The 26,207-nt window shown below is 43.7% G+C and overlaps 1 protein-coding gene and 1 pseudogene across 1 annotated transcript in view; one reads left to right on the plus strand and one right to left on the minus strand.

Moving 5' to 3' along the window:
• Positions 1–587: 587 nt before the first annotated feature.
• Positions 588–26,207, minus strand: part of LOC147728924 (stimulated by retinoic acid gene 6 protein-like) — a 538,794-nt gene continuing 513,174 nt past the window's right edge. The window contains exon 18 of the mRNA XM_086959168.1: positions 588–3,194. Coding sequence (XP_086815294.1) covers positions 2,962–3,194 — 233 coding nt within the window. The 3' untranslated portion in view covers positions 588–2,961. The remainder of the gene's footprint in view (positions 3,195–26,207) is intronic.
• LOC147728925 (uncharacterized) lies at positions 10,361–24,735 on the plus strand (annotated as a pseudogene).

Here is a 26,207-nt window from a genome sequence, read left to right on the forward strand (position 1 = left end):
CTTTGTTTCACTCACTTTCTGTTACACCCTTTATGTCACGCAGACAGCACCCTGGTTTGGAAACACCACTCATCAATTTGGTAAATGTTACGCTGTGTAAAAACTTAAAATTGTCTTCATTATTCTTAGGTTGAATAACATCGGTTTTCTGATTTGCCTTATTATTAGAGAAGTATTCCAGGTCCAATTTAACTTGACTCTTGTTGGTGGTATATTCAACGCAATTTCAATCGAAAGTAATAGTAGTTGAGTATGATTGATATTTCCAACTGCACACAATCCGCAATTACTTCTCTAGGTAAGAGTGACTAAGTTGGGTATTGTCTTCTGTGCTGCCAAGAGCTGACATATGCATGATTGAGTCCCCCTTATCATCTTTTCTGGGATTATAGACACAGTCAGGGTTAGGAGCCCTGGTCTAAGCTAGATATAAAGATGTTAGGTATGAATATTTCTCATAGGGAGTTTATTCAGGGATCCTGACACTTGGTCGACCTATACAAAAAGAACCAAACACATGCTCATCACACTATCACTTGCAACATACATTCACATTCAGATCAAATAAACAAATTGGTCGAAAGGAATTCTGAATGGAAACAAGTTTATTCGCCGCATCTGGAAAAAGGTTGTTGAAGCATAAACACAGTAAATATTTATAATACTAGTAAAGCGAGTTAGCCCCATTTAAAACAAAGTTGTTTTCTAAACCTTAGAATCTAGACCCATAGGCCCTCATGTGTTGTGTCTTAGGGCCTCTTTACGATGTCGGGCTGAAGCCTCTGCCCGCCATTCGGAATCTCTTAGACCACGTCAGAACCCTTCCAACCAACTCAGTCGCTTTACAATCTGCCCAACCGATTACGATGTTTGAGGGCGGATTGTAAACTGCATGTTCTTTCCAAATCGGTTCCAACTGACTCTTGGAGTATTCGTGGCAGTCTGAACCACATTGCACAGCTCTACGAACAGTGTTTCCAACCAAGCGATTACAATGCCGGTTTCCAACAAGCTTTCTGAATCGGCCTGTCCGACACGATAAGGCTGTCAGAAAGTGCCTTTGGGGGCCCCTAGCACAGCCCCCTTCATCCAGATGCCTCCGGTTGGGCACCAAGGGAAAATGTAAGCGACCCCCCTCCAATACTCTGTTCTGTGTGGTGCCTATGACAGTGTGCAGGGTTTTCCGCAAATACCTGATTTCCCTATAGGAGCCTGTGTTGTCGGGTGGAACACGGGCTCGCATAGGGATCAATGGGACTCCGACCAAACAGTGTTTGGTCGCATCATAATCGGTCAGGCAGAACTGGTGACTGCGAGTCATTGGCTTCCGGAATCCGAGACGGTGTTGTCGGAAAGTTTCTGCCCAACATCATAATGAGGCCCTTAGTTGTGAAATGCCTCTTGATGGTGAATGAGGAAACTTATAGCTTCACATGAAATATCACTAGAGGCGGTTTATTTGTGGTTGATGCAGATATGTTGGAGTTGTGGCCTCAACTTAGAAGACGATGGATTGTGCAGTAAGTGGTAGCACATTCTGGTGCATGCATAGCCAACAACAAATTGGCACATAAGTGCCTTTGGAGCTAAAGATGGGTTTTTGACAGGATGCCAGTTTTGCTTTACTTTTGCTGCTGGACTACAGGACTCCTTGATCTAGAAGGGGACAAAGAGAGGTGTGGCTGGTGTTAGGGTTCAAACAGTGGATGCTAGACATTCTTCCTCAGTCTTCCACTAAGCGCTCACACAGATCAAATGGGGTAGACTTCTATGGACTGCCTGGCTGAATCAAAGGTATCGAAGCATAGGTTCACTATTTAACTTGAGCTTGTGGAACTAACTTCCCCTTTCGCTGGTTCCCCTCAAATAGGAACGACTAACTCAAAATATGTGTATGCTCCTTCCCCCTGCGGTAAATGGCTTGTCAACCTTTGAAGAGCAAGGCTTTCCTTCTGGGTTAATTCTAACAAGAAAGATGAAGTGAGTATACCCGTGTTATGGTATCTCTTGCCTCTGGTTCCTCTCTGTGCAGAAGCGCAAAGTGAGGTGGGCGATACCAGATCAGCAGATACTACAGTTGTAGGCTTCATAGGCAAACCACCTCTGGTTTGCAGGCTGAAAGAGGTCACGGATGTAGAGAGTGAACTGCAAGCCAAGGATATTCTGTACATTCTCAGGCAGCTGGCTGAAGGTTGAACAGAACACAACCTGTGGAAAAAAACCCTGGGTGCGGGGGCCCATAGCTTCACTGGAGCTATGAGAGCATCCGACATGAACTGGCAAGGGGGTGATAGACTCCTATGCTTGGTTCTCCATGAAGGCACTATTGACCTGTCTTTGCCAATGGAGCCTACAGGCACTACCAACCTGGCTTTGGAAAGCTGCCAAGTCAGCTGTACATAGTAATGTACAGTACCCCTTATATATTCCTCCCTTACAAAGAGCAGGAGTGCTCCCTGGTCACCACTTCTTAAAGTGCCTCCTGCACTCACCATCACCACCTTCTAAATGTAAAAAACCTGGTTGAAGCCTTAGAGCAGAATGTGTAATGGCGCTATCCTAGATGCAATGGGGGCGTGGGTTTGGCTATCGTTTTGAGTAATTGTGGCTTTTCGTGACAATGGGAAATGCTTGTGATAGAACAGAGGGTCTAGTAGAAAGGAGTAGCCTTGCTCTGTCATACCGCATGTGGTGACCCCCTTTCACAGATTGATCTATGGTCGACAACATGACGGTCCCGTAGGAGGATCCTCAAACTAGTAATGTGACAAGGGCCTCCCCCCTAAAGACATAAGCCCCCTTCCATAACCACAGTAAGGGTCTACAGAATTTTAAAAACAATGGCCACAGACAAGTTTGGCCTGAAATTAGGGAAAAACAGAAATATGAGTTTAAGTGAATGCCTTTTGTTTTAATCCTTTCACAACTTTTATTTTTACATTATTGACAGGTGTGTCTTATTTATGATTCCGGGCTGTTTTGCGGCTCTGGAACAATAGTTTTAATTTGCTTCAATCTCCGTGATCGTACCGAGGACAACATTAGACATTCCAGCTGCTCCTTTCCCTTTGGAAATGCTCCCGCGTTGCAGCGTCTTGTTTTCCTGTCCATGATTAGTCGAGGGTTGTTTTGCAGGGTGTACAGCAGCCACCATTTTATTCTGAACTTCTTTCCTTTGCAAGCCTCAAGGACATCTGTAGGGAAGAACCAAAGAAGGGTGTTTGTAGTGCATATTGCACCACTAAATCAAAAGGTCCGAAATAGTCACGTAATTTACTGCACGATTTGAAATATGTGGTTTGCACGGCACCCACTAATCTACTGGAGTTCTTGCACGGTAACATAGCCACCTTACAGTGTATTACAAATAATGAAATAGGTTAAAGAAAGTAAAGGTAACATGTATGAGGGTTATAAAATTCCAAAATTAAAAAGACAATAGGGAACATGAAGCACCAAGAATACTAAGGCCTAAAACAGGAAGAATAGAACGTAAAAAGGAATAAAATAGCTGAAAATATGAATGATTAGATATAAGGGTTCTAAATATCAAGGGCAAACTATGTGACATAAAAAGTAGGGGTGGGCATATTTTACAGAATTACAGTTCACAGAATTCCACAAAGCTACTTAAATGCTCAGCGAGGTTCATCGGAGTTACGCAAACGTGTGGAATTAGGCACTACATTCTGACTTTTATCACAGGGTGCTCATTCTGTGATGAAAAACCAGTGTGAATGGCACCACGTGGCATGTCAGAGGGCACTGATTCACCAATTGATTTTTCTGCCACTCGAGTTGCTAGATTTTCTACTCAAGTTGCAGCTTTCTGACTGCGAACATTCGTGAAATCCTGCAACTGCCTGCATTGGAGAACTTTCACCTGGGCCCTCCTAGGAACCTCAAAATCTCACTCACACTTGCCAGTTTACTGCTCGTGAGCCGCACATGAGTAAAAACTCCACCATGTGTCATTGGCGGAATTTGTCTTGACATGGAGTGACCTAAACTGCTCCAACCATGCCAGCTGAGCGGAATTTATTGCCCTCCCCTAATACAAAGATACAAAATGGAAATTATTAAGACTGCAATGCTGATGAGGCTACTCAGACAAAGCACCAAATTAAAGCCTCAAAATAAACGCAGTCTCTTCTCTGAGAGCACCCCCTATCTTCGCATTCCCTAGTGCATGCTCAAACTTACGTGTAACTCTTCCCAAATCCTATCCTTGTCCACACCCCTAATTCCAGACTAGTCCAGTTCCATGCTTTTGCCTTGGTCGCTGCATCATGCACAAGAATACAAGTCAACCATCATCAGCCAGTCTACCATGCCTTAATGTCTCAAAAGACTCACATGAAATAAAAATGCAGGACAAGATCGATAATTCTGCAAAGAACAGCCCAACTTTATTAGTTTGCTTCTCCACTGTATTCAGCTGCCTGGTCCTAACTTTTGGCTCTCCCCTGTCCCCTTCAAGCAGAGAGCTGGATTCCAGATGTTTAGTTAACTCTTGTTATAATGCAGGTGTTGTAAATGTCTGTGAGAAATTGGGTTGCTTGTTGAAGGGGTGTGATCCTTTCTCAAGGAGTAGCCACAATCCTTGTCAGGGTGAACACAAGTCACTTAATTAACCTGTGCATAACCTTATGGCAGCCTGGCACAAAAGCAGTCAGACTTCACTTAGAGGCAATTGTACAGCACTTCTGCAGCACTCTAACAGCAAAGCGAAAACACAAAACACAAACAAAAATCACACTAATTTAGAATAATTATAATAAAATATAATACATTATTTGACGGGAAAATGATAAAAATCCAATCAGTAAAACCTGAGATATGCAGTTTTAACGATTTAAGGTAAATCTAGCGGCCAAAAGCAAAACGTGCTGGATTGCAGGCCAGATATAGAGACCAGGTTAGTGTTGCTGAAAAAGTTATCTTCTATAGTCCGAAACACAAGGGGAGCCAGACCCAAAGGGACAAGTGGAGGGGCTGGGCCTTAATTTGAATAGACACAGCAAAAATTGCCCCGCCACCCACATTTACATCCACATTTATGTGGATGTAAATGTGGCGGGGCAATTTTTGCTGTATCTATCTTCTATAGTCCAGCACAATTAATTCTGTTTGCGGTGGAGGAGGCCACTAGGAGGAGGCAGAGCTTCATGGATAGTCATCGCTGTAGCACAAAGAGCAGGCTGCGTGTCACGGACATTCATCACTGAAGTGCAAAGAACCAGTCAGGCAGCACAGATGGTTGTTGCTGGAGATTTACTTTGGCGGTCACTGTAGGCTGTCAGTGCTGTAGTGCAAAGTGCAGATCTAGCGTTGCCGGTCATTGAACCGGGAAGAGTGCAGTTTACTGGAGCTTCGTGTTGGAGGTAGGCAGGGCGGTAAGATCTTGGTACAAACGAGTCCGTTTGCAGTTGAGAAGAGTCCAAAACTTCAGGATTTCTCCTTTTCTTCAAGGAGGAACTCAACTGATGCCACATCAGGAGTCCGGGACTTGGAAGGCACCTCTTGTGGATTAGGAATTCACTCCAGCAGAGGCTAAAAGGGCTCAGGCAGGTCCAGTTGCAGATCCAGGTCAGTCCAATTACAGCAGGTCAACTGGGTATCTTCATAGAGGCTCTGGAGCTTGTTGTGTTCTTGTAGCTCAGGGAAGGAGGTCAGTCAGCTGACCCTTGAATTAACATTAGCCTGGGATAAAAGGTTCAGGTTCAGTCATCCTTCTCAGCAAGCAGGACAGGCCTCAAGCAGCAGGGCAGCAGGCGCCCTTCATCTGTATTATCCACAGGTCCAGGATGGACTAAAGAGTGGGTCTGGGGGTCCTATTGTTATACCTGGTGCCCCGTTTAAAGTGGGAAAAGCATCTAGAGTTTTCCCCTTCCAAAGGTGACTGGAATTGTCTGCCTTCCTGCCCTGATCCCAGACTGTCTGGAGGCAGAACAGGTTAGTGTGAAGTCATTTTTATGTGTGAATTGGGCCAGTGCTTTTGAAGAGTAGTAGTTGACAGCTCTGCCCCCTCCATCATGCCAGAGATAGCTCATCTTTCTAACACCCAGGCGCTCTATTGTGATACTGCCTGGGAGGAATACACAAAGGCCTACCACACCTATTCATGTGACTCAAGCACCAGATTGTTAGGATAAGAAATTGTCAACTGTCTCAAAGTGTATTTTTCAGAATAGTGACTTCAGACTTTACTGGTAAAGAGGGTTTTAAATTATAATTCCTCAGACACCAAAGTTGAGTTTCTTGCCTTCTTCCAATCAAATGTTTCATGTATTAAATGTAATAAGGAAACCGAACGTTATCCTATGGAAGAGGTGGGCCTAAAAGTAGTGAAAAACTAATTTGAGAGTATTTCACTACTAGCAGATGTAAAACTTACAGGTACATGTCCAACTTTTTAAATACAGCACACCCTGCACTATGAGATGGTTAGGCCTACGCTTTGGTGACTTGAATGTATTAAAAAGGAAGGTTTAGGCAAGGCAAACCGTTTATATTGGTAGGTCGAAATGGCAGTTTAAACTGCAAACACGGGTTTCAATGGGAGGCCTGGGGCATGTCTAACCTGTTTACCACCGCGGTGCTGGCGTTCCACAGAGTGGACGGGGCTGCGTCGGCCGTTGGCCGTGCGCAGCACCCCAGAGGTAGTGCTAGCACGCAGCGGGTTAAAGAACTACTTAAGTGTGTGGCGCAATCAATGCTGCAAGCCCACTAGTAGCATTTACTTTACAGGCCCTGGGTACCTATAGTACCATTTTAATTGGGACTTACGAGAAAATATAATGTGCCAAATGGATGTAAGCCAATTTCATCATGTTTAAGGGACAGCGCACAAGCATTTTAGCACTGGTTACTAGTGGTAAATGCATAAACTCCTAATGCCAACAAACACTATTTCAGAAAAACAGGAGGAGTGAAGGCAAACAGTTGGGGTATGATCACAATAAGTTTGACAGGTCTAACAATGTTCAATACCCCTTTCTGCTAAACCAATGAGCACGAAACAGTGAAAAGAAAGAGGGAAGTGGATATAAAAATATAGACCGTAAAAGATACCGATGGTAAGGGAGTTAAAGGGTAAATAGTAAAAATAAAGAAAATATGATTATAGTAGACAGTACAAAAGATAAAATGGTAAAAAAATATATATATTAAGGAGATCACTTTGGGAAGAATTTTGTGAGAACCTGTCTGGTAGGCACTGTAAAAGGGACCTTTTTTAAAACCAGCAGTACATTTTCACTGAACAAATTCACTCAATCATATTTATTGGCAACCAATGAATAACATTGAGTGAAGTTTTATATGAAAATTTGGCAAATGAAGAATAAAGGATCTATGCACATCTAAAAGACACTCTGAGTGGAAGAGCATTTGTGAACAAATGTAGTATTGTGCAACAAATGAACTTGAGGGAACAGTTCATGATGATTAATGGATGCAAACTAATATTCAAGTGATTTTGAGAACCTGTTGTTTTGGGACAGGTTGTGGATTTATAGCCGCTGCTCCCCTAGTGGGTATGGGGATTGAGAGGACGGTTGAAGGGTACAAGTTGATGTTTGCAAATCCTTTGATGTTTCACAAAAGAGCAGTACATTTACCACCTTAGTCGATCTTTATATCCGATAGTTCCACTTTCCCCAATGATGTTAACAGGCAGTGCATTCATTTGGACATGGTGAGATGGGAATTTGATAGTAGTTCTTTGTATACTGATCCAGGAGATGAATTGTTCAGTAGCCATAGCTGTCAATGTAATATCTGCAATCTGTAATAACCACACTTGTAATACACCAGATGAAGATAAACCATAACATTATAATCCAGCTGCTTACCATTGCTGGCTGTAGATTTTCCCAAAGATTTTCAATGATGATGTTATGTTTGGTGTGTTATAGTGGTGATGTACACTTGGTACCCGGAAATGAAGCAATAGGCTGCAGAATTGGAAATGTAGAAGCAGAAGCAAGCATTTTTAGAACAGAAGCAATCAAAGCCTTGTTACTGAATTCCACATTAATTTATTCTACAATTAGAGAAGCGGCTGAACCTATACCTTCATTATCACTTGAATGTCAATGGAGAATGGACATCTATCTGCCTATCTAGAAACGTATAACATTTTGGATCCCACACAAACAGGTTTTAGGAAGGGGAGCAGTACTGAGACTACTTTACTTCCTGCCACTGAAAAGCTAAGGAGGATTCTGGACAGTGGTGGCACTGCCTTCTTGATCATGTTAGATCTAAGTGTAGCATTTGATACCTTTTCGCACATCACTCTTATCAAGAGGTTAAAAGAAGTGGGAAATGTGGACTGTTCTTTAAATTGGCTTACAGCCTTTTTGGCAGACAGATGTTTTATGGTAAGTAGTATAGGTTGTACACTACTCATCACCATGTATTTTTTGGCAAGTTGCCAATCCTCCTTGCCCATGCCCCTTTTAAAAAAAAACATAGAAAAAAATATATTTTAAAAAAGTATATAAAAAAGTATATTAAAAAACGTATAAAACGATAAGTTAGGATTTGTGAATTAAGGCATATGAAATGATACATTGATGAAATCAAAAGCATGTAAAATGAGCAAGCATGCTGGGGAGTTGCTAAGAAGTGGTTGTAGTAGGAAATACGACTCTACAAACATACCGAGGGCATGTCTAGCGCATTCACAGAGGATATAAGCCAGCATTCCGAGGACAGTGTGTTAAGAAACCCCAGCTTTTTTCTGACGAAGAAAACTCGAGCTTTAAGACAACTTTGAGAATGTCATGCAGTAGCATGGAAGCTGGACCCCTTGGAGAAACTATAACAGTGATACTGAAGGAAGCCATAAACGCGGCAGATGACGCAGCAGAACTCGCCGATAGTGATAAGGAAAATTGCGCTCCAACAACGCCTGTGGATACCTTGGCTGAGATGGCGTTGATGCTGATGAATAAAAAACCAGAGACAGGCATCGCAGAGACGGCGCTGCTGAATATGAACCCTGAGACCGGCCCCGGTGAAGAGGTGGCTGGGTGTGTTGGTAAAACACCGAACAATACCCCTGATGCTACAGACGGCGGAGGAAGACCGGAGCCGAGTGAAGAAGAAAAGGGTATTTACCTGCAAGAGCCTGAACCCGAGTACTCTAATGACTGTACAGAGATGGATTCCGGAGAAGAATCTGTAAACGAGCCAGAGAAGTCAACAATTTTTCAGCAAACCTTTGGGGTGTTTAAGAGTGTGATGAAGAGGCGTGCATTTATGAGGAAGGTTGAGGTCGAAAATCCCTTTTTTTTTCAGCTATAGAGAGGAGGAAGAGCCCCAGGCGACAAAACCGCTAGCATGACTATGGAAGTTACACATCCATCTCTACGTTTTTCATGTCTCTGCTGCTCAAGACAGAAAAAACATGCTGTTAAGCATTAAAACTGCAGCTGTAAGTGCCTAGATGCAATTGTACAACTTTGGCGTGGTGAAAGTTGGGGCAACGAACAGTATCACACAATTTTGACCGCGATAGCCGCAATCATAAAATTATCCTTAAAGGCGGGGTGATACGGCGAATGCGAAGGTTGTGAAATTGATGACCCAAGTCAGTTGCATCACGACTATCTCACGATGGGTTGTGAATATGAAGATAGGTTGAAACGTAAACTATGTTGTAAGATGGACCCCCATAAAATTATGGTCGCGTTGGGGGAGGTCTTTGGCTTGAAAGAAATGTTTCTCCCCACCGATTGTATTAAGATGAATGTGAATGTTTTAAAATATATTAAAAGAGTACAGTTCCTGTCAGAGAATGTTAAAACTATGTATGAGGCGGGTGATGAAGACAAAAGATCGATAATGAAACAGCATCTGAGGAAGAATAAATATCGTAGATGTTTTAAGATCAAGTTTATTTGTAGAAGTTTATATATCACGCGGACATTTTGCACCCTAGGCAGCACTCTGAATAAAAAACAGTTTTTCAATTTCATGAATACAATATCCGATTTGTATTGTCTAGCCTTCATGAGGAGGTGTGGGGAAGATGCAAGAAGACAGATACTGTGCACAGCTAGCAAAAACAACCTACTGATTCTAGGTCATGAGTTTTTGAGAGCATTGTGTTAAAAATCTATGTATTTGTTGTTATTATCGTTTATAGAGTAGTACATTCCTATATTACACAGTTTAAATCATACGCTGTTTAATTCATGTTTTATTAAATAATCTAGTATTGCAGCATAAACCGGCTTCTAGGCCTGATTATAGAATCAAGAAAAATAATAAATAACACAAACGTGAATTAATAGAGTAGTGGCGTGGGGGGTAGGGGTTGCAGTATTTTAGTTCAAGAAGTGAGACGATGCAGAAGCTTTTCAAAAGAGTTTATTACAACCCTTTGAAGGTTGGTAGTTTTGGCAGTGTAGATGCCTTGTACAAGGAGAGCAAAATCCACAAAGACGCTGTTAAAAGAACACAGGTGCGTGACTGGTTATCGGGCGAAGATGCCTACACACTACATAAGGGGTCCAGAAAGCGCTTTCAAAGACGTTGTGTTTTAGCCAGTGTTTTAAATCATCAATGGCAAGTAGACCTTCTAGATGTCCACGAACATGTTGTGGCTAATGATGGTGTAAAATTTATATTAACCTTGATAGACGTACTGTCAAAGAATGCATTCGCAGTTGGTTTGAAGGAAAAATCAGGGAGTTCGGTGATAAAAGTGTTTGATTACATTTTCAGCGGCGGAAGAATCCCTAAAAAGTTCCAAACAGATAGAGGAAAAGAGTTTGAAAACAAGACGCTAAAAGCTTTGCTTGAGCTGCATGGGGTAAACCATTTTGTCACAAACAACAAAGTTGAGGCGGCGATTGTAGAAAGATTCAACAGAACTCTCAAGGCTCGAATTGGGAGGTATTTTACGGCGTACAACAAGTTTCGTTATATAGATCGTTTACAAGATTTTATTGAAAGCTACAATCATAACTATCATCGAACCATTAGCTGTGTACGGGTCCGCGTTCAACAACAATCCTGTTTCAAAAAGTATGTTCAAAAAAGGGGATCATGTTAGGGTGTCTAGATGCAAGGGGGTTTTTCAAAAGGGGTATGAGCAGACTTTTACAGATGAGATCTTTGTGATAGACAAGATTTTCACGCATTCAGGCGTAAGAGTTTCAACTTAAAAGACTATGAGGGGGAGGAGGTCGAAGGATGTTTTTACAAAGAAGAGCTCCAAAAAATAAAAAAGGATCAAGATCGCTGGTACCGTATTGAGAAAGTTTTGGCGAAGAAGAGGAGCGGTGCGAGAAGACAGTGCCTAGTTAAATGGAGGGGGTAGACTGATAAATGTAATATTTGCGTTTCTGAGAGTGAATGAATGGATATACGAAGTCTACAACAGCCAGTATAAGCATTTAGGTACCTTGTAAGCGCCATGGAGGTCAGACCTTTTTATCTGACGCTCCCGAGTACCGCTCCTCTGGACACTTTCCCTAATAACAACATTTCTAATTTTACAGTGAAACTAGCGAAACCTATACATCTACAAGACGACTGGGAGGTAGCCCTAACAGAAATTCAGTACCCGCACACGTGGGATACTTTTGAAACCGAGGATGTTAGATTTACAGTTGTATGCAGGAAGGAAAGTGCCCATGAACTTTCTTTCCTGCCGGGTCACTATCGCTTACATCACAGAACTTATAGACTTTAGATTAACGTATGAGCCGCAACTTAGAAAAGTACAGTTCAAGAATGTGCAAGACTACGGTATTTTGGTGCGTGAAAAACTGGGGCGAGTGCTGGGGTTGACGCCTAACGTTCACCACTCATCAGCAGCAGACAGAACCTTCACAGATGTACACGGAGGGTTTTACATGATGTTTATATACTGCGATGTGATAGAGCATCAGAGAGTGGGGATTAGCTACGTACCGCTCCTCCACTGTGTGGAAATCACAGGCAGAAATAATAGCATGATAAACATCATTTACACCAAAAGAGACTACGTTGCGATCAGCAAAAATCATTTCCACACAATAACTTTGAAACTGAAAGACGATTTGAATGCTAATATAAGATTTAAAGTGGGTAAAGTAATAGCGAAGCTTCATTTCCGATACGGTGACATTTGCTAGAATAATGATTTTACCTGAAAATTATGGCGATGCATCGCTCTATAGGGATTACTATAGAGCACAAGCCGGCTCGGGGCTCCCGGGTTTCCACAGGGATCCTATCAAGTATGGGGCGGGTGTTGGTGGTATATTCAGAAGTCTTTTCAGAAAAGTGGTGCCGCTTTAAAGAAGACGTTGTAGGCCGCGTTTCGGGTGTGGTGATAAAAAAGTTCAACAAAACGGGTCAAGAAGTTTCGGGCAGTAAGAGAAAAAGGGCGGTGTCACTAAGGGGTCCACCAGCGTTCTTCAGAGCGATGTGAAGCACCGTCGACCGGCTCAAAAGAGATCGCTTAAGACCCGGAGTAGAAGCGGAAAAAAACGATTCTCTAAGGGCAACATATTTTAATAGCGGACCATGGCATCCATCCCCTGTGGTTCCCAGGAATGCGCAAAGTCCAAGTTGGACCTAATCCAAGTACCACCAACGCAAACCAGCATTGAAAGTTCTCGTACGTCGAAGTACCGCCACTTTCGGTCCAGTCAGACACCGCCCCCTTGGAGTTCTTCATAGCACGGTTGGATGACTACCTGGACCTTTCAGCCACGCTGCTTTATCTTTCGTGCAAAATTACTAATGCCAACGGTTCTGATCTGGATGCTGCTGCCCGTGTGGAGTTTTCTCCATACCCATAGCATCACTCTTTAACCGACTGGATGTGAGCCTCAGCGATCGACTCATCAGCCAGTCAAACAACTCGTACCCAGACAGGGTTTATTTAGACACTGTACTTAACTACGGGGACCCCGCTTTGAAACACCAACTTTCGGCAGGTCTCTTCTATAGGCACCGCTGGAGAGCACGAGGACACAACCTAAAATGGCAATAATGCAGGGTTTAAGAGTAGAGCTAGCTTTACAGTCTGAAGATGTAAAGTGGAACTGATTGGTCCATTACACAGCGATTTATTTTTCCAGGACAAATTAATTCTTAACGGTCTAGATGTGAAGATTAAACTTATTCGAAAGAAAGACACTTTTTGCTTAATGAGTGGAGAGGCTGAAAATAACAAAGTGCATATCTTATCAGCGTCGCTATTTGTGAAATGTGTCAAAGTGAGCCCGGTGGTGCGTCTAGCTTACGCCGAGACTCTGTTAACCAGTAATGCCAAGTATTCCTTTGAAAGAGTGGAGCTTAAGGTGTTTAGCAACCCCGCCGGAGCTCTACTATCGAATACAGAGAATATTTTCTTTGGATTTTTGCCAAGAACTGTAATTGTAGCGCTGGTCGATAACACAGCATTTAGCGGTAAATATTGAAGAAGAAAGCCTTTCAATTTTAAGCATTATAATATATCTGACAGCAGTCTCTCTGTAGACGGTCAAGCTATACCTGCAAAACCATACATGCCTTTGTTTGAAACTGGGGGCGTGGCTAGAGAATATTTGGGAATGCTGCAGGTTGCCAGGAAGTACCCTTCTTTGTGGACCGGATAGAGTACACTAAAGGCTATTCTATGTTGGCTTTTCATCTAGGCCCAACAACGGCGCTGGATGCGGCCATTTTTCGACACAAAAATCAGGCAACGTGCGTCTGGAGCTCCGTTTTAGCGCCGCTTTGCCTTCTACCATAAACCTCCTGATTTACGCCGTGTTTCAGAATGTTATACAGATCAACCAATGGAGAGAGGTACTAACCGACTATATGTGATGAATACGTCGCAACTGGAAAATTTTCTCGCAAAAGACAAGACTGCTAAACATTCATTTTTAGGTGTATTTGCAGCTGACACTCTACCTCTGTATCTGAGTAAACATCAACATCCACTTCATTTAATAGTCAATACAGACGGTAAAGATCAAAGGGGTCGGCACTGGTTAGCAATATTTCTAACGGATAAGGACTCAGAGTTTTTTTACTCCTATGGTTTTCCACCAAACAGTTATCTGTACCCCGATACCATACGGACATTTTAAAAAAAAAACTCTGCAGACTACATGATATTTAGCGATAACCAGATTCAAGACGACACATCATTCACCTGTGGGGCACATTGTCTGCTTTATTCATATCATAGATGCCGCAGTGTAGACTTTGAAAGCATTTTCAATGAATGAATGAATGAATATATACTTGGTATAGCGCATGGCTACCCTAAGGCATCCGAGCGCTTTGACCCAGGACACATCACCATCACTCATCGGAAAAGAAAGGTTTTTAGTTGCTTCCGGAACATGAGATGGTTCGGTAGAAGTCGGATGCTCTCAGGAAGATTATTCCAGAATTTGGCCGCTTGCAAAGAAAACCGCCGACCCCCCGTACGGGATCTTTTGATCCTAGGGACTGTCAGAAGATTGAGGTCACTAGACCTAAGGGTTCTAGAGGGTCGGTATGGGCAAAAGAGTGGGCAAAGAATATCAGGACCGTTATTTGTGATGGATTTGTGGACCATGCACATGGCCTTGAAACCTATCCTCTCCTGGATCGGTGGCCAGTGTAGAGCACGCAGAGCAGGCTTAACCGAACTGTGTCTGGGGACTTTGACCAAAAGTCGAGCAGCGCAGTTCTGGACTGACTGCAGAATTTTGATAGTGCCCATCGGAGCGCCAAGATAGAGTGCATTAGAATAATCCAATCGAGAGATGATCAAGGATTTTAAAAATGTATTCAGCAGATTTAAATGCAAATGATGCTCTTGTAACAAGGTTTATGATGAGAGAATTATGCAGATTGAAAAGAAGCAGTGTAAATAAGAGACCACTGCAAAATTGTATTTCATTCACTCATAATATACGTGTGCGCTGTATTTATGGTAACTAGCAGGCCTCTGCAAGGTCTTTTTAAAAGCGCATTTGTACCGAACATTTTACCCTGTGATATAAATGTATCTAAATAAAATGCATGGAAAATGGCTTTAACTTTTCGTGTTGGTCTGACTTTTTTCAGCGCCATGTGGTTATGTTAATGCATAGATGTTCATATCATTCAGAAATGCTTATAGAGGATATTGTCGGTATATGGGCCTAGAGTCAAGGAGCTGCAAAAAATGAAAGAAAAAAATGCATGAAAAAAAAGAAGGACCTAAGTTCACGTAAGGGTCTGACTTTTTTCAGCACCACGCTGCTATTTTAATGCACAGCTGTTTATATCTGCCCCCAAAAAAATTAATGAAAAAATTAATGAAAAAAGGGGCCTAAGTTCACGTAATGGTCTGACTTTTTTCAGCACCGCGTGGCCGTGTTAAAGCGCAGCTGTTCATATCATTCAGAAATGCTTAGAGAGGATAGTGTTGGTATATGGGCCTAGAGTGTTAGAGGGGTGTACCATATAATTCTTAACACATGACGACACACATAGCATTGTGAATTGTGGCGGGAAACTGTCAGCTTTTAGATATAAAACGTGAGGTCTGTGAGAACATTCTGGCTGAAGCTCTCAGGAAAGCTACAACGCTCCAACCAATGGTGCCGGTTACTCCTTCATTCTTCCACCATGTCATGATCTTGAAAAGCTGAAAACCCTGAAAGATTTCAGCCCTTGCCGACTGAGCACAGCTTTCATTTCTGAACATCTTGTCTGAGGAACAGGAATTGCTGGTAAGAAGTGTTTTTTTGTTTTTTTATAAGCCTCTAGCACCTTTGAATATGCTTGTCTAATAGGATTCTCTCTCAAAGGTTAAATGCTTTTTAGGTTTCGCCTGGCGTTCACTGCGCAGCAGTGTCGCGCAGGCGAAATGTTTTGATCTCTAGAAATGGGGCTGTAACCCGCCTTTCTCTTCCATTGGCTAGCTCCATAAATGGAGGCTAGCCATTGGAAGAGAGATGCGTCAATCATTGTGGGAGCAGATTCGTGGGCGTTTCTGTGTTTTTTTTAAGCTGCGCCCCTTTTCTCCGTCATGCAGCGGTGGGCGTTTGTTTATTTATTTTTATTTGCAAGGTTTGTTTTTGTCATTTCTCCGAAGATGGCGCCCAGGCAGTAGCTTTTTCGCTGGTGCGTTCAGTTTTGATTTGCATTTGTGGTTGTTGCCTATTTTTCAGCAATCTACAACAATCACCAGAATCTTAGCATCACAACTGAAGTATACGCACCAAAGGCATGTTTTTTGTGCAGTGCGTTTACTTTTGGGTAATGTCTAACTATAAAATGTTTGTTACTTTTTTGGGCTTTGGTTATATGTGCACGCTCAATGGAGGGACACGCACGCAGCATCAGGCTTATATAACTATTTTAAAACACATTCAGTAGCGCTAGTGTGTCGTTACACTGTAACTTTAATGTCTTTGCAGCGGCCTTTTCTGGAGCGCCTAATGTAATCTTACGAATTGTGTTCTTTGGGATGTACCATCATCGAAGTAGAGGGGGGGGGTTTATTTAAGTGTAAGGACAAATGCTTCATAATGCGCTAGAATTTCTACAAACTTATTTTTTATTAAATACATTCAGTAGAGCTAATGCTTTTGCAATCTTGCAGAAGTGCGCTTTAGTTATTTCCAGTAATGACAGGCTAAACCCTTTAGTTCCACCACGATTTGGTTTCATCCTGTCGAATCTTCTGCTTCCCTTCGGATTTGCTGCGTGTTACTTGGGGTTGTTTGTACTCCGGTTGTTAAAAGAGGAAGACTGGTCTTTTCTGCACTAGGGAAAGTTTAAAGAGTTATTTTAATCATCAGCAGTGTTTACGTCAGCACTGAGTAGGCTAATGTATACTTTCAGCCGGGGATCAGAGTAGAGTCGACAGCCATGCTGGACAGGTTTGGAACATAACAGTATGGACCTTAGCAGGGGCTTTGTCAGGAGAAAATAGACCCCCTCACCCCAAGCAGTCGTGTTGGTTTCTTCTTCTCCCCTAACCCATCCTACTCATTCATTACTGTCTGCTTGCTAGCTCTTTACCAGCATTACTTTCTGGGACGCAGCTCCTGCTGCAACGGATCTCTTCCTAGTCTCTTTACCAGCATGGCCGCTAAGCTATACATAGTAGAGCCTGCTTCTTTCCATTCCCCACTCCTGCATCCCTCTCCTTGCACAGACTCCAGTTTCAATAAACACTCGTCCGCTACCTTAAAATGACTTTAAGGAGAACAGCAGCAGACTGTGATCCTGCGGTGCAGGAAGAGAACAGTACTGTAGGTGTGTGCTGGGATGAACCAAATGAGGTCCCAGGGAAGTGGCGCACATGACTAATGTATCGCATTGTCCACAATGTTTAAAGTAATAATATGACTTTGGCTATTTGCACTCCTGTAATTTAAGTTTGTTGGAATCTAACCTTTTCTTCATTCATTTACTCTTTCACTCATCCATCCACGCTTTCAATCTGTCTATCCAATCTCTAATCACTACTACTCTAGTACTCACTCTCTACTACTCTAGTACTCACTCTCTATTACTCACCCTCTACTATTCACCCTCTACTACAATACTACTCACTCTCTACTACTCACTCTACTACTCTCTACTCACTCTACTACTCTCTACTCACTCTACTACTCTCAACTACGCTCTACTCACTCTCTACTACTCTACTATCCACTACTCACTCTCTACTCACCCTCTACTACTCTACTACTCACTCTCTACTAACTTTGTACTACTTTAATACTCTTTACTACTCACTCTACTACTCTACCTCTCACTACCTCTACGTGCACACATATGCATATATATATTTATATATATATATATGTGTATGCATTTATATATATATGTATGTGCCACCTTTTATTTATGTTTTGGTTTTTGAAACATAAATAAAACGCATTGTTATTTGCAATGTCAATAGCTCATACTCACGTAAATATGCGATCTAAGCCTTGTAAAGGCTTGGACACGGGGATCTGACATTGCACGGGTGGTAAAAGCCTTTACAACCTTTGCTCTGTGTTTGGATTCTGTCGTCGGAGAGTACTTCAAGCCCTATGAAGGATTTTCGGTCTCCGTCACCCAGATCAGCTACATGCATCTGCTGTACGTGATTAATGCTTGTTCTGCACATCGCTGATCGAGGCCACAAAGGGCAGGCACATTGTCATGTCAGAGAAGGGATCATTTTCGTTTATTTAATACAATGTTATATAGCACGATCTTTACTTGAGGGTGACAGTGCTGTACATGGGTGCCTGTTGCAAGGTACAAGGACGTAGGATAACGCGCGTTGCATGGGGATACTGACAGAGTGGCAAGTTGCATATGGGGTCACACAAGGAAGAAATACGGACTGGTAGAGGTGTTTGCGGAGCTATGGGCTCCATCTTTGGCATCTCCGGTTCCTTTTCATTAATTTGTGACATTTTATATAGCGCAAACTTTGGCCGAGGGTGCCAGAGTAATTTACATAAGAGTTTGTTACAAAACATAAGGTTTTAGGATTAGACATGTTACGTAAAGGTACAAACTGCATTAGGAATTGTAAAAGAGGTGTTGCGGAGCTCTGGGCTCCATCTTCGGCATCTCCGGTTTATGTTTGTTTACTCAATGCAATTTATGTTGTGCGGATTTTACCCTGAAGGTGTTGGAGCGCTTTACATAAGAGACTGTTGCACAGGATTGCAGGCGTAGAAGTTGTAGAGTCGCACAAGGAGGAGATACGGGCCGAGAGAGGTGTGCGGAACTCTGGGTGTTTTCGGTCACGGTTAATGATTCGGCAGTGGGGGGGAGGCTCGTTCAATGAGTGAGTCACTGCCATTTATGTCTATTTGGCGGGCCGAATGATTATTTGTGTGTGGTTGGCTTGTGGGTTTAAAGCTGGCTTTGCATGGCGCGAAGGTTGCTTGTTCGGTTCCCCCTACGGGCATCAGAGATGATTGAAATAGATGCGCTCATGGTGGTGGTTACAATCAGAGTTATAAATTGCAAATGTACGAGTTGTGAAGCCACACAGGGCGGAGATGCAGACAGAGAGAGGTGTTGCGGACTCTGGGCTCCATCTTTGGCATCTCCGGTTCATTTTTATTTACTTGATGCAATTTTGTATAGCGCGAACTTTGCCCAAAGGTCTCGGAGCGCTTTACATGGGAGCCCTCTTGCAAAGCATAGGAACTTAGAAGTTCTGACACTGTTTACTTTGTAAATAGGCTTTTCGCTTGTCATTCTTTTACTGCATGTGTGTTTAGAGACAGGCGCAGGTCCCGGATAAAGTATCCAAGTGGGTTTGTGCACTGTAGCAATGAAGGAACGACATCAAGAGCAGCTGTGTATCTAAGGCACTAAATCAAATGGTGAGGCGGCTGTAGCCCGATTCTGTGCTAGCCTGCATGTCACCCATTCGGTTTCGGGTGCATTACATCTGTAGGACAGTGGCAGCTGAGATGAGGTAAGGACGGGCTCATGGCAGCCTTTTGGGACATCTGTATGGTTGTAAACCCCGCTGCATTTCACACAGTGCTACTGTCTTATAATCAATGGGGAACTCGATAGTGCTGTGTGGTGTAGAGTGACAGTGAGTGCAGAGTGACAGTGAGCGCAGATAAAACAACCGCAAAGGTGCAGAGTGAGTGCAGAGTGACAGTGAGTGCAGAGACAGTGAGTGCAGAGTGACAGTGAGTGCAGAGTGACTGAGTGCAGAGTGAGTGCAGAGTGACAGTGAGTGCAGAGTGAGTGCAGAGTGACAGTGAGTGCAGAGTGACAGTGAGTGCAGAGTGACTGCAGAGACAGTGAGTGCAGAGTGAGTGCAGAGTGACAGTGAGTGCAGAGTGATAGTGAGTGCAGAGTGAGTGCAGAGTGCCAGTGAGTGCAGACTGAGTGCAGAGTGACAGTGAGTGCAGACTGAGTGCAGAGTGACAGTGAGTGCAGACTGAGTGCAGAGTGACAGTGAGTGCAGACTGAGTGCAGAGTGAGAGTGAGTGCAGAGTGAGTGCAGAGTGACAGTGAGTACAGAGTGAGTGCAGAGTGACAGTGAGTGCAGAGTGAGTGCAGAATGACATTGAGTGCAGAGTGAGTGCAGAGACAGTGAGTGCAGAGTGAGTGCAGACTTGACAGTGAGTGCAGAGTGAGTGCAGACTGACAGTGAGTGCAGAGTGAGTGCAGAGTGAGTGCAGAGTGAGTGCAGAGACAGTGAGTGCAGAGAGTGACAGTGAGTGCAGACTGAGCTCAGAGTGACAGTGAGGGCAGACTGAGTGCAGAGTGACAGTGAGTGCAGACTGAGTGCAGAGTGACAGTGAGTGCAGACTGAGTGCAGAGTGACAGTGAGTGCAGAGTGAAAGTGAAAGTGAGTGCAGAGTGACAGTGAATGCAGAGTGAGTGCAGAGTGACAGTGACTGCAGAGTGAGTGAAGAGACAGTGAGTGCAGAGTGAGGGCAGATTGACAGTGAGTGCAGAGTGAGTGCAGAGTGACAGTGAGTGCAGAGTGAGTGCAGAGTGACAGTGAGTGCAGAGTGAGTGCGTTCAGAGTGAGCGCGAGAGCAACAGTGAGTGCAGAGTGAGTGCAAGAGCGACAGTGAGTGCAGAGTAAGTGCGAGAGTGACAGTGAGAGTGCAGAGTGACAGTGAGTGCAGAGCGAGTGCAGAGCGAGTGAGTGAAGAGTGAGTGCAGAGTGACAGTGAGTGCAGAGTGAGTGCAGAGTGACAGTGAGTGAACACTGACTGCAGAGTGAGTGTGACTGCAGAGTAAGAGTGACTGCAGAGTGACAGTGACTGCAGTGTGTGAGTGTGCAGGGTAAACAGTGTGAGTGTGCAGTGTGAGCAGTGTGTGAATGTGTAGGGGCAGTGTGTGAGTGGGCAGGAAACAAACACGCAAACTAAGTCCACCACACACATACATAACACCACACACACACCATGCACACACAACACACACATACACCACGCACACATACCACACACACACACCACACACCACTCTCTCACCACCACACACTCATCACCACTCACCACAACACACTCACTACCACACACTCACCCCCACAGACTCACCACCACACACTCACCACTACACACACAACCACACACAACAACAACTCACCACCAGCCGTCAGTGCACGCTTTCTCCAGGCCCAAACACCACCAGCCATCAATGCACGCTTTCACCAAGCACAAACACCACCAGGCGTACAACACCAGCCATCAGTGCATTCTTTTACAAGGCGCACTCACCAGCAACCGTCAAGGCACGCTTTCACCAAACACACACACCACCGGCCATCTGTGCACGCTTTTACCAAGCACACACCCACCAGCCGTCAGTTCACCCTTCCACCAGGCACACACACCTCCAGCCAGCAGTGCACTCTTCCACCAAGCACACACACCACCAGCCATCAGTGCACAATTTCTACAGGCAGGCACACACACCACCGGCCATCAGTGCACGCATCAATTGTTAACGCATCCACAATTAACTATTGTAGCAATCGCAGTATGGTACACTTTACTTTTAAACATATTCATCTAAAGCACAGCATTCCACCATTGCTACAATTCCAATCCAACCCACATAATTCCACTACACACCACATGCACACACTACATAACACATGACGAAAAGACATTGCCATTTACAATGCCATTAGCTCAAACTCAAATAAATCCGAGCCCTATTGCATTTCTAATGCTTGTTTAGTAATGTTACATGAGCTGGCGTTTTAGGCAGTAGGAAAAATGATGTGACGTGTTTAGAATTTGCACTAGCCCATACCTCAAAGTCTGTCTGAGCATTGATCCATGTTTTTAAGTCGATGACTAGTTTGCCTACTTGTTTTTACCGGTCATCATTTAATAACCTCCAGTGGTCTTAAATAATGTCACTGTATATCCTAGGGCAAGCGTGCCTGGTCAAGCTGTGGCTTGAAAAGCGGCTAATTTGACAACTGAGAACAAGGTCTCTTTCAGCTGTCGTGTGTCTGTGTGTGTGTGTGTGTGCGTACTTGCGTATTTGCATGAGCATGTAATAATGTATAGCTGAGTTTTCCATTAATATAATTTAAAACAATATAGGAAATGTGTTACAGCTGTTTGCATTTTGTCTTCGCAGGCCGTGGCCGAAGCGGCAGAGGCGCTTTTATTCAACACAGTGCTTGAAGGCCCTAATCCTATCGCATCCAGTCAAATTTGTGGCTTCAGTACACAGGATGGTGTGAATTAATTCTCTTTTCTACTAGTATTTCCTACTGCAGAGTGTGTGTGTGTGGCTTCAGTACACAGGATGGTGAGAATTAATTCTCTTTTCTACTAGTATTTCCTACTGCAGAGTGTGTGTTTGTGGCTTCAGTACACAGGATGGTGAGAATTAATTCACTTTTCTAGTAGTATTTCCTACTGCAGTGTGTGTGTGTGTGTGTGTGAGGTTTCAGTACACAGGATGGTGAGAATTAATTCACTTTTCTAGTAGTATTTCCTACTGCAGAGTGTGTGTGTGTTTGTGTGTGGTTGTGTGTGTGTGTGTGTGAGTGTGTGTGAGTGAGAATGTGTGTGGTTTTTTCACTCGCAGAGTCTAGTTTTAGCGCTCATGACTATTGAGGACGCTTCAGAATGTTCATTGCTTGAAATAAAATTGTCTTTTTGCTCTTACTTAGATATTGCCGATGCTGCAGCAATCTCCAACCGATGCCTGACGCATTCGAGTACACAACGACTGGTTGTACAGAGCAGTTCAAGGCTGCCGGCTGGTGATCTGAAAAGCAAAGGTCAGAAGCGTGAAGAAGCGAGGCAGAGCGGGGTACCGCAAACCCAGCCGGGGAATGTTGGGGGTAGTGCTCTCAGGGTGACTGCATTTCATAAGTTTCCACCGGTGTCTGTAAAAATTGGTTTGAGAAAGAGACACTCTGTCTGTAAAGAAAAGGAGGTTCGAAAGCTCAATAGGAGAGCAGATGCTACAGATAACAATTCTGCAACCCTACTAACCTTTCAGGTCTCAAATTTAAACACTTGCTCACTAAGCCACTGGAGTCAAGCTATCCTGGCTGAAGACGGCTGATAGCCAGAAACCAGACCTAGGATGCTTGATTCCGGTCCAGGGAAGACATGGCTTAGCAGTTCGGTCTGCACTGTTCCCATGAGGCACAGGGTCAAGACTGATTTGCATATGGCCATGTCTGAACTGGGGTGGCTTGATGAGCAAAATAAAGATCGATTAAACCCAGATGTGTGACTGTGAGTGAATGTTTTGCCATTGTGCAACATTCCGTCCATGATCTTGTGCGTTTTGCTGTTCATCTTATGTGGGAAGGGTATGCCCAGACGTGGGTCCCGTGCTCACTAAGCCACTGGAGTCAAGCTATCCTGGCTGAAGACGGCTGATAGCCAGAAACCGGTCTTAGGATGCTTGATTCCGGTCCAGGGAAGACATGGCTTGGCAGTTCGGTCTGGACTGCTCCCATGAGGCATGAGGTCAAGACTGATTTGCATATGGCCATGTCTGAACTGGGGTGGCTTGGTGAGCAAAATAACGATGTATTAAATCCAGATCTGTGACTGGGGGTGAATGTTTTGCCATTGTGCAACATTCCGTCCATCACCTTGTGTGTTTTACTGTTCACCCTATATGGGAAGGGTATGCCCAGTGTGTGTTTTGCTCAAATTTAAACACTCCTAACCCTGGTTGTGTTCTACCCAGCCGAATTTCAGAACAGATTCTAGGTGTCACATCGCACCCTTGCAGCACAACGCCTGTATTAGTGCACCCCCCACCTACTCCTATCCCTAAGTCATACTCTCAACCAACAAAGAACTCGAACAATCAACCATTAAACGCCGTCACCCCAACCGATGAAGTAAATATAATTTCGGTACTTGGCGATGACGAAAGTTGGGGGGAAACGCAAATGTACCTGCAAAACAAATCAAAAGCAGGGCCGGCTGTACACAGGGAACGCTCCAAGACCCCACACTCAAAAGGGGGTTGTCACACAGATGTTATCGTAGGAGGACCAGGCGTCAGCAACCGCCCAGTAAGGGTTGCATTTGGTGCTATTTACCATAATTTAAATACTGAAATTTCCCCCAGCGCTGCAGCAGCCGGTGAGTTCACATCAGCACTACAAGCTCCTAGACATAACCTCACACCATCCCTAAACATTACATCCGTGACATCAGCATGCCACGATATTTTACCTTTAAGAACCAACCTCAGGAGAAGCACTTTGAACACCGCCCCTATCTGTGAAGCTACTATTTTCGCTGTAAGTAATCGTGATACCGTAGCTCAGATACAAACCATTGAAAGCATCAAAGCAGGCATCAAACATAAACAACAAAATTTACAGAAATCAATTTCAGCTACTTTAGTAACTGCTCAAAATCAGGTTGAATCCTCTGTCTCCTCAGGCACCATAGACAAAGTCCTAAGTGTCAAAAAATCACCTAACATTGAGTTAAAGAAACCCGTAGTGAGGTTGCTGCTGCGCCGGGTAAAGCTTCACTCCCCATAGAAGCAGCTGTACTACAGACTATTTATGCCGTTTTTCCCATAATAAACACCCTCGAGGGATTAGGCTTGAACCCTGCACTGATCAGTTCATCCATTTTCAATGTTCTACGTGCACGGGGCGCTTCTGAACATATCAGGAGCATAACAGATGTCAAATTAGCTGTAGAGGAGGTGATCCAAAATACTCAGAGTGCACTCACTACTATTTTAGCCGATGCCCAAGCCAACCTTGATTACTTTCGTCTTGACTCGGGGAACTGATAATGCCACCCAAACAGCATAGGTTACCTAGAAGGTCTGAAACTGCAAGCGCAAAACGTAAAGAGAAATGGTTAGCTGCTACAGTAGTCAGAAATCATTTAGCCAAAAACCTAAAAAGAGACAAAAACCATTTGAGAAATATACACCGTAATATTCAAACCCATGACTGCTATTAACCACCGAGCCCCACGCTGTTAGAGCAGCCGCCTCAGAGAGCCGATGGCGCTCACGATAATTCCAGCATCAGTAACAACCCAGCACCTGTGTTTTTAGAAAGAGTGCACCAATATCAAAGAGTTATCGAATTTTCTTTAGAGCTATCGAATTTTATGAAGAATTTTGTTTTGTCAATCTTCACCTCATAGATTCTAATAGACTAGCCCTAGAAGCGGTTATTAACTCTATCCAATAACCGCTCGACCAAATAGCCCCAGACATCGGTCCCAATGATTATGTACAAATTCGCCGGCGCGGCGGCAGTCTGGCTAACTCTTTTTACACTCGCAAGCTACCACCTTATGACCTAAACGCCTCAGATTTCTTAAACAAAATTGTTGACTTGATGAATAGCAATGCAGGGATTCTGGGGTCAAAAAGTTTAACACTCGTTGTGACTGTGATAAAAAGTAGGGGCGGCAGTGCCAGACGGGGTCTGAATTCTGTATTGTTTAGTAAGATCATTCAAAAGAAACGTCGCTGGTTGCTTGATTTAAACAACACAGCTGGAAATTTGTGCCTGGCTGGTTGTTTGGCCGGGTTAATAGATCATGGCCGATCTACAGATAGAACATTGACGGAACAGGCTCAGTTAATGCATGATGCCCTAAACATCCCCCCCGATACGGATGTCTCTTTGCGAGACATAGAATCATTTGAAAATTACTTGGGTGTGATGATTAAAGTATTATACCACAAAGCAGGCTGGCATTATTTCACCAGCGGAATCGCCACCAAATCTAAAATTCTGTTTGTTCTTTTACATGAAAACCATTTTTATGGTGTGAAAGATATAAAACAATTCCTTGGCGCTAGGTATTACTCTGAATATTGCCATTCGGCCTATACCCACAAATACAATCACTTGTGCGCAGACTTCTGCAAAGCATGTGTTACGAATGATTGCCATGACCTTGCCAATGATCTCCAAAGGTGTCCACAGTGTCGACTATTTTGTCGTTCTACGGAGTGTTTAGAGGGTCATTGGTTATTAGCCGCGGCGGTGAGAGTGAACTGTCGACAGCAAAAAGTTGTGTGATTTATGCGGTCTCTATGGCCCCGAAAGTCATGAATGTGAAGCTCTTGAATGTGGCGTCTGTAAAGCCCGGGTGTTTTCATTTGATTCCCATCTCTGCTTTATGAGTAGACTCAAACCGCCAACCAAAACAAATGATTATATATTCTACGATATGGAATGCCGTCAGGAAAATATCATTCATAAGCCAAATTATATTTTTGCTAGACATATTAATGGT

This window comes from Lissotriton vulgaris, chromosome 2_2 (genome assembly GCF_964263255.1).
Source record: "Lissotriton vulgaris chromosome 2_2, aLisVul1.2, whole genome shotgun sequence".
Classification (NCBI taxonomy): Eukaryota; Metazoa; Chordata; class Amphibia; order Caudata; family Salamandridae; genus Lissotriton; species Lissotriton vulgaris.